The sequence below is a fragment of the Heterodontus francisci genome, chromosome 40, assembly GCF_036365525.1.
Source record: "Heterodontus francisci isolate sHetFra1 chromosome 40, sHetFra1.hap1, whole genome shotgun sequence".
Taxonomy (NCBI): domain Eukaryota; kingdom Metazoa; phylum Chordata; class Chondrichthyes; order Heterodontiformes; family Heterodontidae; genus Heterodontus; species Heterodontus francisci.
In genome coordinates, this window is record NC_090410.1 from 16820119 (window position 1) to 16832259 (window position 12141).

Sequence of the window (12141 nt, forward strand, 5' to 3'; positions counted from 1 at the left end):
CGCATTGAGAGGAAGAACAGAGGCAGGTAGGCCTGTTTCCCTTTGTCATTCCCATCGCCGGCAAGTTTCATCAGGATGGAGGAAGGCGGCCCCAGAAGCTCACCCAATTCAGCAATTAGGCCAATTAAGCTAGTTAAGGAGCTCATTGAGAGCTCCTGGAGGCCAGTTTGGGACTTTGGAGGGGGCACACAGGTTGCACACTGGGTCAGAAGCAGACCAGGTGTGTGGAGGCAGCAACACAGCAGAGAGCCAGTCATGGCTGACCTCTGAAATTAGGTGGGTTCGTAAAAGGGACCACGTCTGAGAAGGGCACTCCGCCATCAGGTGCGCACAGGTTGCGGGAAGAGTGGTCAAAAGGCGTTTGGGCAGTACAGGGAGTCATCACCCTCCTGGCATCGCTGGGGAATAAGAAGTAAATCAGCAGGGGAATGGGAACCTAAATTGTAGTTCCAGTGTACAGGCTGTTGAGAGTAGTGAGGTAGGGGATAAGGTTACAGGGACGCAAGAGGGCACTGGCGAGCAAGAACTTGGTTTAAAGTGTGTCTACTTCAACGCCAGGAGCATCCGGAATAAGGTGGGTGAGCTTGCAGCATGGGTTGGTACCTGGGATCCTGATGTTGTGGCCATTTCAGAGACATGGGTAGAGCAGGGGCAGGAATGGATGTTGCAGGTTCCGGGATTTAGATGTTTCAGTAAGAACAGAGAAGAGGGTAAAAGAGGGGGGGGGGGGGGTGTGGCATTGTTAATCAAGGAGAGTATTACAGCGGCAGAAAGGACGTTTGAGGACTCGTCTACTGAGGTAGTATGGGCCGAGGTTAGAAACAGGAGAGGAGAGGTCACCCTGTTGGGAGTTTTCTATAGACCTCCGAATAGTTCCAGAGATGTAGAGGAAAGGATAGCGAAGATGATTCTTGACAGGAGCGAGAGTAACAGGGTAGTGGTTATGGGGGACTTTAACTTTCCAAATATTGACTGGAAATACTATAGTTCGAGTACTTTAGATGGGTCTGTTTTTGTCCAGTGTGTGCAGGAGGGTTTTCTGACACAGTGTGTGGACAGGCCAACCAGGGGCGATGCCACATTGGATTAGGTACTGGGTAATGAACCCGGCCAGGTGTTCGATTTAGATGTAGGTGAGCACTTTGGTGATAGTGATCACAATTCGGTTAGGTTTACCTTAGCGATGGGCAGGGACAGGTATATACCGCAGGGCAAGAATTATAGCTGGGGGAAAGGAAATTATGACGCGATTAGGCAAGATTTAGGATGTGTAGGATGGGGAAGGAAACTGCAGGGGATGGGCACAAACGAAATGTGGAGCTTATTCAAGGAGCAGCTAATGCGTGTCCTTGATAAGTATGTACCTGTCAGGCAGGGAGGAAGTTGTCGAGCGAGGGAGCCGTGGTTTACTCAAGAAGTTGAAGCGCTTGTCAAGAGGAAGAGGGCGGCTTATGTTAGGATGAGACGTGAAGGCTCAGTTAGGGCACTTGAGAGTTACAAGCTAGCCAGGAAGGATCTAAAGGGAGGGCTAAGAAGAGCAAGGAGAGGACACGAGAAGTCATTGGCGGATAGGATCAAAGAAAACCCTAAGGCTTTCTATAGGTATATCAGGAATAAAAGAATGATAAGAATTAGAACAGGGCCAATCAAGGATAGTAGTGGGAAGTTGTGTGCGGAATCAGAGGAGATAGATGAAGCGTTAAATGAATATTTTTCGTCAGTATTTACAGTAGAAAAAGAAAATGTTGCCGAGGAGATTACTGAGATACAGCCTACTAGGCTAGATGGGATTGAGATTCACAAGGAGGAGGTGTTAGCAATTTTGGAAAGTGTGAAAATAGATAAGTCCCCTGGGCCAGATGGGATTTATCCTAGGATTCTCTGGGAAGCCAGGGAGGAGATTGCAGAGCCGTTGTTGTTGATCTTTATGTCGTCATTGTCGACAGGAGTAGTGCCGGAAGACTGGAGGATAGCAAATGTTGTCCCCTTGTTCAAGAAGGGGAGTAGAGACAGCCCTGGTAATTATAGACCTGTGAGCCTTACTTCGGTTGTGGGTAAAATGTTGGAAAAGGTTATAAGAGATAGGATTTATAATCATCTTGAAAAGAATAAGTTCATTTGCGATAGTCAGCACGGTTTTGTGAAAGGTAGGTCGTGCCTCACAAACCTTATTGAGTTTTTCGAGAAGGTGACCAAACAGGTGGATGAGGGTAAAGCCGTGGATGTGGTGTATATGGATTTCAGTAAGGCGTTTGATAAGGTTCCCCACGGTAGGCTATTGCAGAAAATACGGAAGTATGGGGTTGAAGGTGATTTAGAGCTTTGGATCAGAAATTGGCTAGCTGAAAGAAGACAGAGGGTGGTGGTTGATGGCAAATGTTCATCCTGGAGTTTAGTTACTAGTGGTGTACCGCAAGGTTCTGTTTTGGGGCCACTGCTGTTTGTCATTTTTATAAATGACCTGGAAGAGGGTGTAGAAGGGTGGGTTAGTAAATTTGCGGATGACACGAAGGTCGGTGGAGTTGTGGATAGTGTCGAAGGGTGTTGTAGGGTACAGAGGGACATAGATAGGCTGCAGAGCTGGGCCGAGAGATGGCAAATGGAGTTTAATGCGGAGAAGTGTGAGGTGATTCACTTTGGAAGGAGTAACAGCAATGCAGAGTACTGGGCTGATGGGAAGATTCTTGGTAGTGTAGATGAGCAGAGAGATCTTGGTGTCCAGGTACATAAATCCCTGAAAGTTGCTACCCAGGTTAATAGGGCTGTTAAGAAGGCATATGGTGTGTTAGCTTTTATTAGTAGGGGGATCGAGTTTCGGAGCCACGAGGTCATGATGCAGCTGTACAAAACTCTGGTGAGGCCGCACCTTGAGTATTGCGTGCAGTTCTGGTCACCGCATTATAGGAAGGATGTGGAAGCTTTGGAAAGGGTGCAGAGGAGATTTACTAGGATGTTGCCTGGTATGGAGGGAAGGTCTTACGAGGAAAGGCTGAGGGACTTGGGGTTGTTTTCGTTAGAGAGAAGGAGGAGGAGAGGTGACTTAATAGAGACATACAAGATAATCAGAGGGTCAGATAGGGTGGATAGTGAGAGTCTTTTTCCTCGGATGGTGATGGCAAACACGAGGGGACATAGCTTTAAGTTGAGGGGTGAAAGATATAGGACAGATGTCAGAGGTAGTTTCTTTACGCAGAGAGTAGTAGGGGCGTGGAACGCCCTGCCTGCAACAGTAGTAGACTCGCCAACTTTAAGGGCATTTAAGTGGTCATTGGATAGACATATGGATGAAAATGGAATAGTGTAGGTCAGATGGTCGGCGCAACATCGAGGGCCGAAGGGCCTGTACTGCGCTGTAATGTTCTAATTCTAAAAAAAAAGAGGGAGTAAGGTTTCCAGACATTCTAGATGAATGCAAGGAAGGCAGCAGCTGGCAATGGGAGCTCGACTGTCCACATTTTGGATCTAGTGGCGATGAGGAGCAACATCCGCCACAGGAGAGGCAGGGCCCCAGCATAAGGAGGGTGGAGGAGAAGCATGAGGGGCAGGAAGGCAACAGAGGCCATCACCTCCGCATAGGAATCTACTGCCAGAAACAGAGCTACCTGGCAATGTCAGAGAACCAGTGTCACAGGAGACTGAAACTCACTTTGAGCTGCCTGTGAGAATACTTCCATTGAAGACACAGCCTTGTATAATCCATTCTTACTGCCAATGAATGATGCACATCTGTCCAGAGGTTTCATAGCCCCCCACAAGGACCCCTGGCTTCCCTTCACCACCTCTCTCTTTTTCTGTCTCGTCATTAAAAAATGGAAGCTCACACGTCTAGTGCCATGTTAATATTGACATAGTGTTAATAAAGAGAAGTGCACATTTACAGGTGAAGCAAACCTCAGTGACCCACGCAGTGCGCTACCCAATGCCTTGGCCTCAGATCTCAACATTTCTATGTGGTGCTCCACTTGTGACCTTGGATGAGGTGGAAGCAGCATGCTCACTTGTGTCTGCTTGCGGCTGAGAGGCACGTGGTTCCTGCCTCGTTGTCGAGGTGCCAGTGGGAGCACTTCCAGGGGCTGCTACCGGCATCAATGCAGGGACAGCCTCCATCACTGAGCCCTGTTACATAGATGTTCCCTCAGTCACAATGGCCAAGGAGGCTGATGATGATGGCGCCCCTTCATTGACAGGTTGCAATATGTAGCACCCGATATTCGGTTCCATTGCAGTCAGTGGAATTAAATATCAGGTGCTGTGTATAATGGGTGACCAATCTGATACTTCCCGTTTTGCACTACTGCCTGACACACATTTCTACCCCTCTTTCTCCCCTTCCCACCCCCCCCCCCCCCCAAAAAAAAAACCCCTGGCCTCCCTCCAGCCCACAAACAGCAACTCAGTGCATTCATCCTGTTTCACCTGATGGGGTAGTCCAGATAAAATGGCTTTGCAGTCCAGGACCATGTTCTGCATGCTAGTGTGCTATGTTTGTTTTGAAACATTAGAAGTGCATTGCCCGTTCTGTCCACTTATATGTTCCGAGTTGTCATGAATATGGTGCTTCCTTAGCACCACCATTTGTCATTTGATTTACAATGTTTTTGTAACTGTTTTTCAGATCTGTCTTTCAGCTGGCTATCTTTGATTCTATTGCATCTACTCTCCATTTCTAACTTTCTTCCTTTGTTTTTGTAAGGTGGAGGAGCCCATCCACTTTTGGTCCCATATGATACACTGACTGCTAAAGAGAAAGCTCGAGACAGGGAGAAAGCTCACGAGTTGCTCAAATTCTTGCAGATGCACGGCTATGCTGTAACAAGGTAAATGAGCTGCAACCAAATGAAGCAAAATGTATCAATTATCTTTTTTTTATATATAGTGAATCTGGCACTCAGATAGTGGGTGGCTGCTGCTCGTGTTGCAGAGGAATCTGTGACTTCAGCAATCAGACTACATCATGGTTGGGTCCACAAGTGTGCAAACGGAATTGGCCACCTCTTCTGTGCTGGAAAAGATAGGCTGCAAGCTTTGTTGAACTCCTCCTTGCACCTTGACATTAACTGCAGGCTTCCCAATGCACCAAGCATTTCATTGTGCGTATCCATCAGTAGGTGACTGATGGATTGTGCTGATTTGAGCAGTGGCTGAGGCTACTTGGTACAACTGGTAGGAGTACTGGCCAAGGAAAGTTGAGCACTCAGGAGAGAGAGAGGGCTAAAGGAGCAGGTAGTGGGCCTCATAGAGTTGTAGAGGGAAATGTGGGAGTAGCTGCAGAGTATTCTATTCCAAGAGCCTGGAGGAAAAGGGAGCCTGTTGGAGCAGGAGGCTGAGGGACAAAGAAAAATCCATGATTTTGAAACAGTTTTGTTGTATGAACACTTAATACTGATGTGTGTAAAGTAACAAGTTTTTAAAAATCTTTTCTAGAGGTTTGAAGGATATGGAACTGGACACATCCTCAATTGAGAAGAGATTTGCCTATGGCTTTCTGAAGAAATTATTGCAATGGTTGGACATAGCTCAAGAGTTTGTTGCTCATATAGGTATAACTGGTGAAGTGACTATTTATTCATATTCATGTATTATTGTGTAATAAAATACATTAGCTTTGGTACATGAGCACTCAGAGTATGGCATTCAGTTTTCATCCCACACATCATGGGGGGATAGAGAGGCCCTGAAGAGCCGTAGAGAAGGTGACCAAAATGTTTAGGCTCTTGTTTATCAGGGTGGGGTTAGGGAATTAGAGCTATTTTCTTTAAAGAAATACTAGTTGAACTTTTTGATATGAAGGATATATGATTGAGGTTATTGTTATGGAGGATGTATGGTTGAGGATTCTGTCCAGTTGAGATAGGAATGGTGAATCTAGGAGGCATGTATTAAATAATTATTTTAGATATTAGGAAGTATTCTGTTTTGTAGTGTGTGGCTGATTACGGATTTGCCCCAAAAAAACCGGAGTTGAAGGCAAACCTTTAAGGATATAATCTTGAGGATGCAGGATACTTGCATACCAAGGACTGATATGTACATTTTGAAAAAATGCGACCCTGCATGAGTTAGTAAGACAATGCAAACAATGGGCGGCACAGTGGCGCAGTGGTTAGCACCGCAGCCTCACAGCTCCAGCGACCCGGGTTCAATTCTGGGTACTGCCTGTGTGGAGTTTGCAAGTTCTCCCTGTGTCTGCGTGGGTTTCCTCCGGGTGCTCCGGTTTCCTCCCACATGCCAAAGGCTTGCAGGTTGATAGGTAAATTGGCCATTAGCAATTGCCCCTAGTATAGGTAGGTGGTGGGGATGTGGTAGGAATATGGAATTAGTGTAGGATTAGTATAAATGGGTGGTTGATGGTCGGCACAGACTCGGTGGGCCGAAGGGCCTGTTTCAGTGCTGTATCTCTAAACTAAACTAAACTCTACAAAGCTTTGAGGGAGAACAATGAGGGAATACAGGAACCTAAAATTGGTGGCAAAAGATTATGAGAGATATAAACAGGAAACTAGAAATGAGCACAGCTATAGAAGCTAAACACAACAGAGGAAAACTCTCTCAGCATTATCCATGAGAATTGGTATCTCTTAATCATTAAAGAATGATCGCGTCTGAGGATCAATTAAAATAATTCAGCTATTAAATGATTACTGAACAAGACACTGGTGGCACACAGAATCTTCATGAAGAAGAGAACAAATTGCCAAGGCCCTATATTTCAGATATTTAGTGCAGATGTATGCCGGAGGGCTGTAGATTGACTGGTATCCATTTTTAAATAATTATGAAATTACCACATATTAAACGAAGAGAAAAAAGAAGTAGCAGCTCTATTTTCAAAAAGGTCAGCTGTGCTTGATAAACCTCCTGAATTCTTTGGGGAGGTAACAGATAATAAATGGAGGAAATGGCAGCAGCTGTAGTGTACATGAACTTTAGAAAGCCTTTGATAAGGTACTAAATGGGCGATAACTAGAGAAGATTAAAGGGTATGGAATTGGGGGAGGATAGCTCATTGATTTTAAAATTGGCTAGAAGAAAGAAATGAAATAAAGGACTGTTTTTCCAGAGTATTTGAAAGTGGGTAGTGGTATCCTATAGGGTTCCATTCTGGGACAAGTTCTATTCACTGTATTTCAGTGGTTTGGATGTAGGAATCAAAACAAGATACACAATAACTAAGAGATTTAGTACAGAATGCAGGAGAAACTCTTCTTTGCACAGAGAGTTGTGAGGCAGTCGGATTCACTTCCAGGAATATCAATGATTAAGGGAGAAAGTATGTCAACATTAAAGATTCGGTCGGATTGATGAATGAAGCAAAAAGCAATGAAGGGATAGGGGAACAGGGCAGGTAATTGGAACTGTTTGCTTATATGGAGGGTAAGCACTGGCACAGGGAATGGCCTGTTTCTGTGTTGTAACTACTCTATATTTCTTTATATACCACTTGAGAAAAGACAGTTACGGATGATATTGCAACAGGACATCAAAGTTTGATGATGGTTGGTTAATGACTGGGGTTTACTATTCAGTGTTGTGTGGAGAATGGTACTGTTCAAAAAAAAAAATAACAAAAGCACACAAAGTCGTCACATTCAACAAATATTTATTATAAGTTGGATTCAATTGTTATCTGAGCACTGAGTTCATTTTTAAAGACAATTGTCAGTGTTTCCTTCCAATTTTATCTCTTTTTTTCAACAATGCAGAGGCTGTTGTAAGTAGTGGAAGAGTTGAGAAATCTCCTCATGAGCAGGAAATCAAGTTCTTTGCAAAGGTAATTCTAGGAGTTTCTTCATCTAGAGCTAATTACAATAGCAGTAGAGATGAGCCCAGTGGGGCATCATATTTGTGTGGTAAGTAATAAACTAGAATGTGTTTTGGATTAAAAGGGTATTTAATTAAATTAGAGACTGCCTTACAGCAGGACAGGATCAACTCTTTCTAGTGTTCCAACCAGTGCCACACTCTGCAGCTACACACCATTTTGCTACAGTGCAGTGCAAAAGAGTTCCAGCATAACTGGGTTCCACCATAATGTTCTGATTGTATGTAAACTACAAAGTTATTACATAACCTAAACAAGAACATAAGGGATGAAATTGGTCTACCCCAGAAGTACGAACCAGGCTTGTGGCGAATTGGCAGTTCACTGTGCCCAGTCTTCTTTCCACTCAAGTTCACAGAACGATAGTTCAAACTCTTTCTGGAGACACATTTCCTAGACTCACTGTTGCTTTTACGTGGTTTGAAATTTAAAATCTTAGCAATATTTTCCAAATCAATGCAAAATGAAAGCTGATGCAGTGTTTAACAGGCTGCCGGTTGGCTACAAGCCCGTTTCATGCTACTGTGTCAACTAGTTTCACCCCCTAGTGCCTGAAATTCTAAGGTTTTGAAGAGCATATGTAGGACAGGAAAATTTTCATCACTAGGTTCTGTGCGGAAATTTCTGATCGTCTGCTGTAACTTTGATGGAAGCCCTGTAGAAATGGCATAAATGTTTTCCAAGGTACCACTGATCTCCCACTGAAGTCACAGTAGGTGTTCAGAAAAATCTCTGGAAATTCTACTCCTTGGGGCATAAGTTGGATACAGTTGCAGCCATTCTAAAATTCACATTAAATTCCAATGGAAGTGGTTGTCAGCAGAAGATGCACCAGCCCTGCAGTAATGCATGTTTGCAGATGACAGGATAATCACAGCAAAAGCTGCTGTGCCAGAAATTCCAACATTTACACCAGAATTTCACCTGACTAAGCTTGATGAAAAAAGAGCTAAGTTACCTGCATGACTTGCCAAACCAGAAAGTGGTTGAGCCTTGGATTTCTGGGCCGAAATTAACCTTGGAATTCGGGACCCCAAAATCTGAACTAAATGGGGGTCCGAGCCCACACTTGTCAGAAATGGGACCGGCTCAGCAATCTCCTGGAGGTACCTCCTAATTAGCCACCTTTGGGCTTGCCACCCAATTAAGGATGACAGGCATCCTTGATCAGGTAAGTGAAAAATTAAAAATCAGAGGGACCGGACAAGCGGCCATGGGGCTACGGTGGTGGTCTTCCCTGCCCAAGAGCCCCTCTTTGAGGCATGGAGCCTCCAACTCCGGCAGTGGGATTGCACTGAAGGTCTTGAAGCCCTATAAAAATAGCGCCGGCGGCTGTGCGGTGGCACTGGACGCCATTGCCGGGGATGTGGCGGCTGCCTCCTCTACATCATCGGGGGCGGCTGCTCCAGCCCCTCTATTTAAACGAGCCCCTGCGCGTAATATCGCGGGTGCTTGGCGGCAGCACTTAAATGTCAGAAAGCCATTGCTTTCACATCATGCTGCCATGGAGTGCGCTGATAAAATTCAGCCCTATGTGTCCCATTGCAAAGTGACCCAAAGTATTGCTCAAGCATTAAAAAAAAGACATATCTCAGAACACTGGACTTCATATTAAAGTGGTTTTAATATTTACAGCAGGTGTTTTATACCCAATGTGCCTACTCTGGTGCACCTCCGTGCTATTCTTAGACCTCTTCTGATGCTTCCTGAGGGCCAGGGATGATATTGCCTCTTGGTTACGCTGTGGTAACGTGGAGACTGAGGTGGCCCTCATTCAAGGACCTCTGAGTCCTAAGAGGGCTCCAGCAGGTTGTGTTGCCGCTGCAGATGAGGAGATCACCTATTTCTGTATCCTCCCACCATCGTGACAAGCACCTGAGGGGTCAGCTGGAGAGTGAACAGTGAGACCATGCCACTTGTGCTGGGTTCTTTATCTAAGTGCTCGATGATCCAGCAGGAGAGTAGAACTGACAATCTAATTTAGATCTGGCACATCTCTGAGAAATTGATGCCCCAAATTGCCTAGTACAATTAATTATGCTGCCAATTACTGAAATTGTTAAGTGTTCAAAACTGGGGAATCATTGTCAATATTGTTCAGATTCTGAATAATGAGCACTCAGGCTGGTTCTTATGCTTGTCGAGAAAGCGGGTTTCGTGGCAGGGGCTGGCCAGAGAATTGGAGCAGAACTGTCCATCAGAGAACCCGATGCCAGGATTCCCAGTTCTGGTCTTACCAGGAGCGGAATAGGCTGACAACGACCTTCCCACCCAGAGGCCAATTGAGGCTCTTAAGTGGTCTATTAACAGCCAATTAAGGGCTCCTCCCGCCACCACCGGGATCTTACCGGGGAAGTTGCTGCCGCATGCGGAGGATGCCTTGTCAACTGAGGTGCCCTCCCTGCAGGCTTTTGGTGGGGGGCGGGATTTCCCCTCCTTTGTTAGCAATTTGTGGCCCACGGAGGACCCCCCCCCCCCCCCATCCTTCCAGGGACAGCTGTACCCCCTGGGATCCCCTGCCCTGGTCCGAACGACTGACCACCCACCCCCACTTCTGGACTGGCCTTCGTGGGACCCTGCCTCACCTACCTGTGTTCCGGGATTCCAGTGCTGGGTCTGTGTCCGAGGCCTCTGCAGTACCGGCAGTGGTCACCGCTCCCAGAGGCACTGCTGAGCTGTCGACCCTCTGATTGATTGGCAGCTCTTAGAGGTGGGATTCCTATCCCTGTAAAGTCTTGAAAAGGGACGGGTTCCCGCCTCCTAAAACATTGACCCAAAAAAAACTGGAAGATTGCTCCGGGGGCTTAAAAATGCAGAGGCGGCCAACCTCCACCCCCCGTCTTTTCAGCCCAGCCCCCCTACCCCTACACAAAATCCAGCCCAGTGTCTTGCATATAATGGATAGGAGTTTCTATTTGGTTGTGCAGGCTTTTTCAGTGCAATTTACCTGAAATCGGGCAAATTAGTGCAAAAGATTGAGCCGTTTCGAGCACAAATTGCATCCAGTGCAAATAGAGTTTATGCATTTGTTGAAAAAATTTCACGCACCAAACCAGGGTCCCACCGGGGCCAGTCCAGAAGTGGGGGTGGGTGGTCGGTCGTTTGGTCCAGGGGCACGGGGGGCACAGTGGCGCAGTGGTTAGCACTGCAGCCTCACAGCTCCAGCGACCTGGGTTCAGTTCTGGGTACTGCCTGTGCGGAGTTTGTAAGTTCTCCCTGTGACCGCGTGGGTTTCCACAAGGTGCTCCGGTTTCCTCCCACAGCCAAAGACTTGCAGGTTGATAGGTAAATTGGCCATTGTAAATTCCCCCTAGTATAGGTATGTGGTCGGAGAATGATGGGGATGTAGTAGGGAATATGGGATTAATGTAGGATTAGTATAAATGGATGGTTGTTGGTCGGCACAGACTCGGTGGGCCGAAGGGCCTGTTTCAGTGCTGTATCTCTTTATGACTCTAAACCGGCAGCCCCGCCACAAAACTGACCACATTCCCAAATTGCATTACATCACCATTACGAGTTTCTATAAATTCCGCCTATTTGCAGGTCTTCAAGGAGGCGCTTAAAATTAAGGTTTTTTTTAGGCAAAAGGTCACTAATGGACACTTCTTAAAAACATTTTTTTTATTTACTTAGAAACTGAATACTGTACACAAATGTAACTAGTAAATAATTCTTCATAGATTCTTTTTGTCATTTTCAGTTATTCAGGTTACTTACTTAAAATCAGGTGACTGGACTAGACTCTGATTAAAAATGCTTACTTTTTGTATTAATAAAATTGCACTACATTGCCATTCTTAAACATATCAAGGAATCTTTTTTCAATGTGAGAAACACTTTTAAAAACTATGTTCAAAAGTGCAAAATTTTGTATTTGTCGATATCTAAACGAGTTTGAGGAGAAATTTCTGAAATCTAGAGCAATTTGCACCCAGAGTACCAATTGCACCCAAAGTGAAAACTTTTGACCAATGTCAGTAGATGGTTCATACAGTTAAATGATTGACAATACTTTAAAAACAGATCTAAAACTTATTTGCACAAACCTGCTTTATGGCCAATAAAGCAAGATCCTTAAAATCAGCAGAAATAGTTACAGTGGTACTAAGTGACTATTTACATAGAGCAAACATTGCATAACGTTTTTACTGCAAGTGTCCTGCATGATAGTATTTGAGTGCAGTGATATGTAGAAGATGTAGTAGTTCATCCGCTGTTGGAAACATATTGAATGATGCATTGAATAGTCAACTAATTGCTTAGCTCATGAAAACGGCATTTCCGTATTGGAACTCTTAAGTCTCTAATGCATTCAT

General features: G+C 45.3%; 1 protein-coding gene across 1 annotated transcript in view; it reads left to right on the forward strand.

Moving 5' to 3' along the window:
• Positions 1 to 12141, forward strand: part of LOC137353168 (ryanodine receptor 1-like) — a 535610-nt gene that overhangs the window by 322005 nt on the left and 201464 nt on the right. Inside the window, exons 58-60 of the mRNA XM_068019216.1 lie at positions 4694 to 4817; positions 5425 to 5540; positions 7704 to 7771. Coding sequence (XP_067875317.1) covers positions 4694 to 4817; positions 5425 to 5540; positions 7704 to 7771 — 308 coding nt within the window. The remainder of the gene's footprint in view (positions 1 to 4693; positions 4818 to 5424; positions 5541 to 7703; positions 7772 to 12141) is intronic.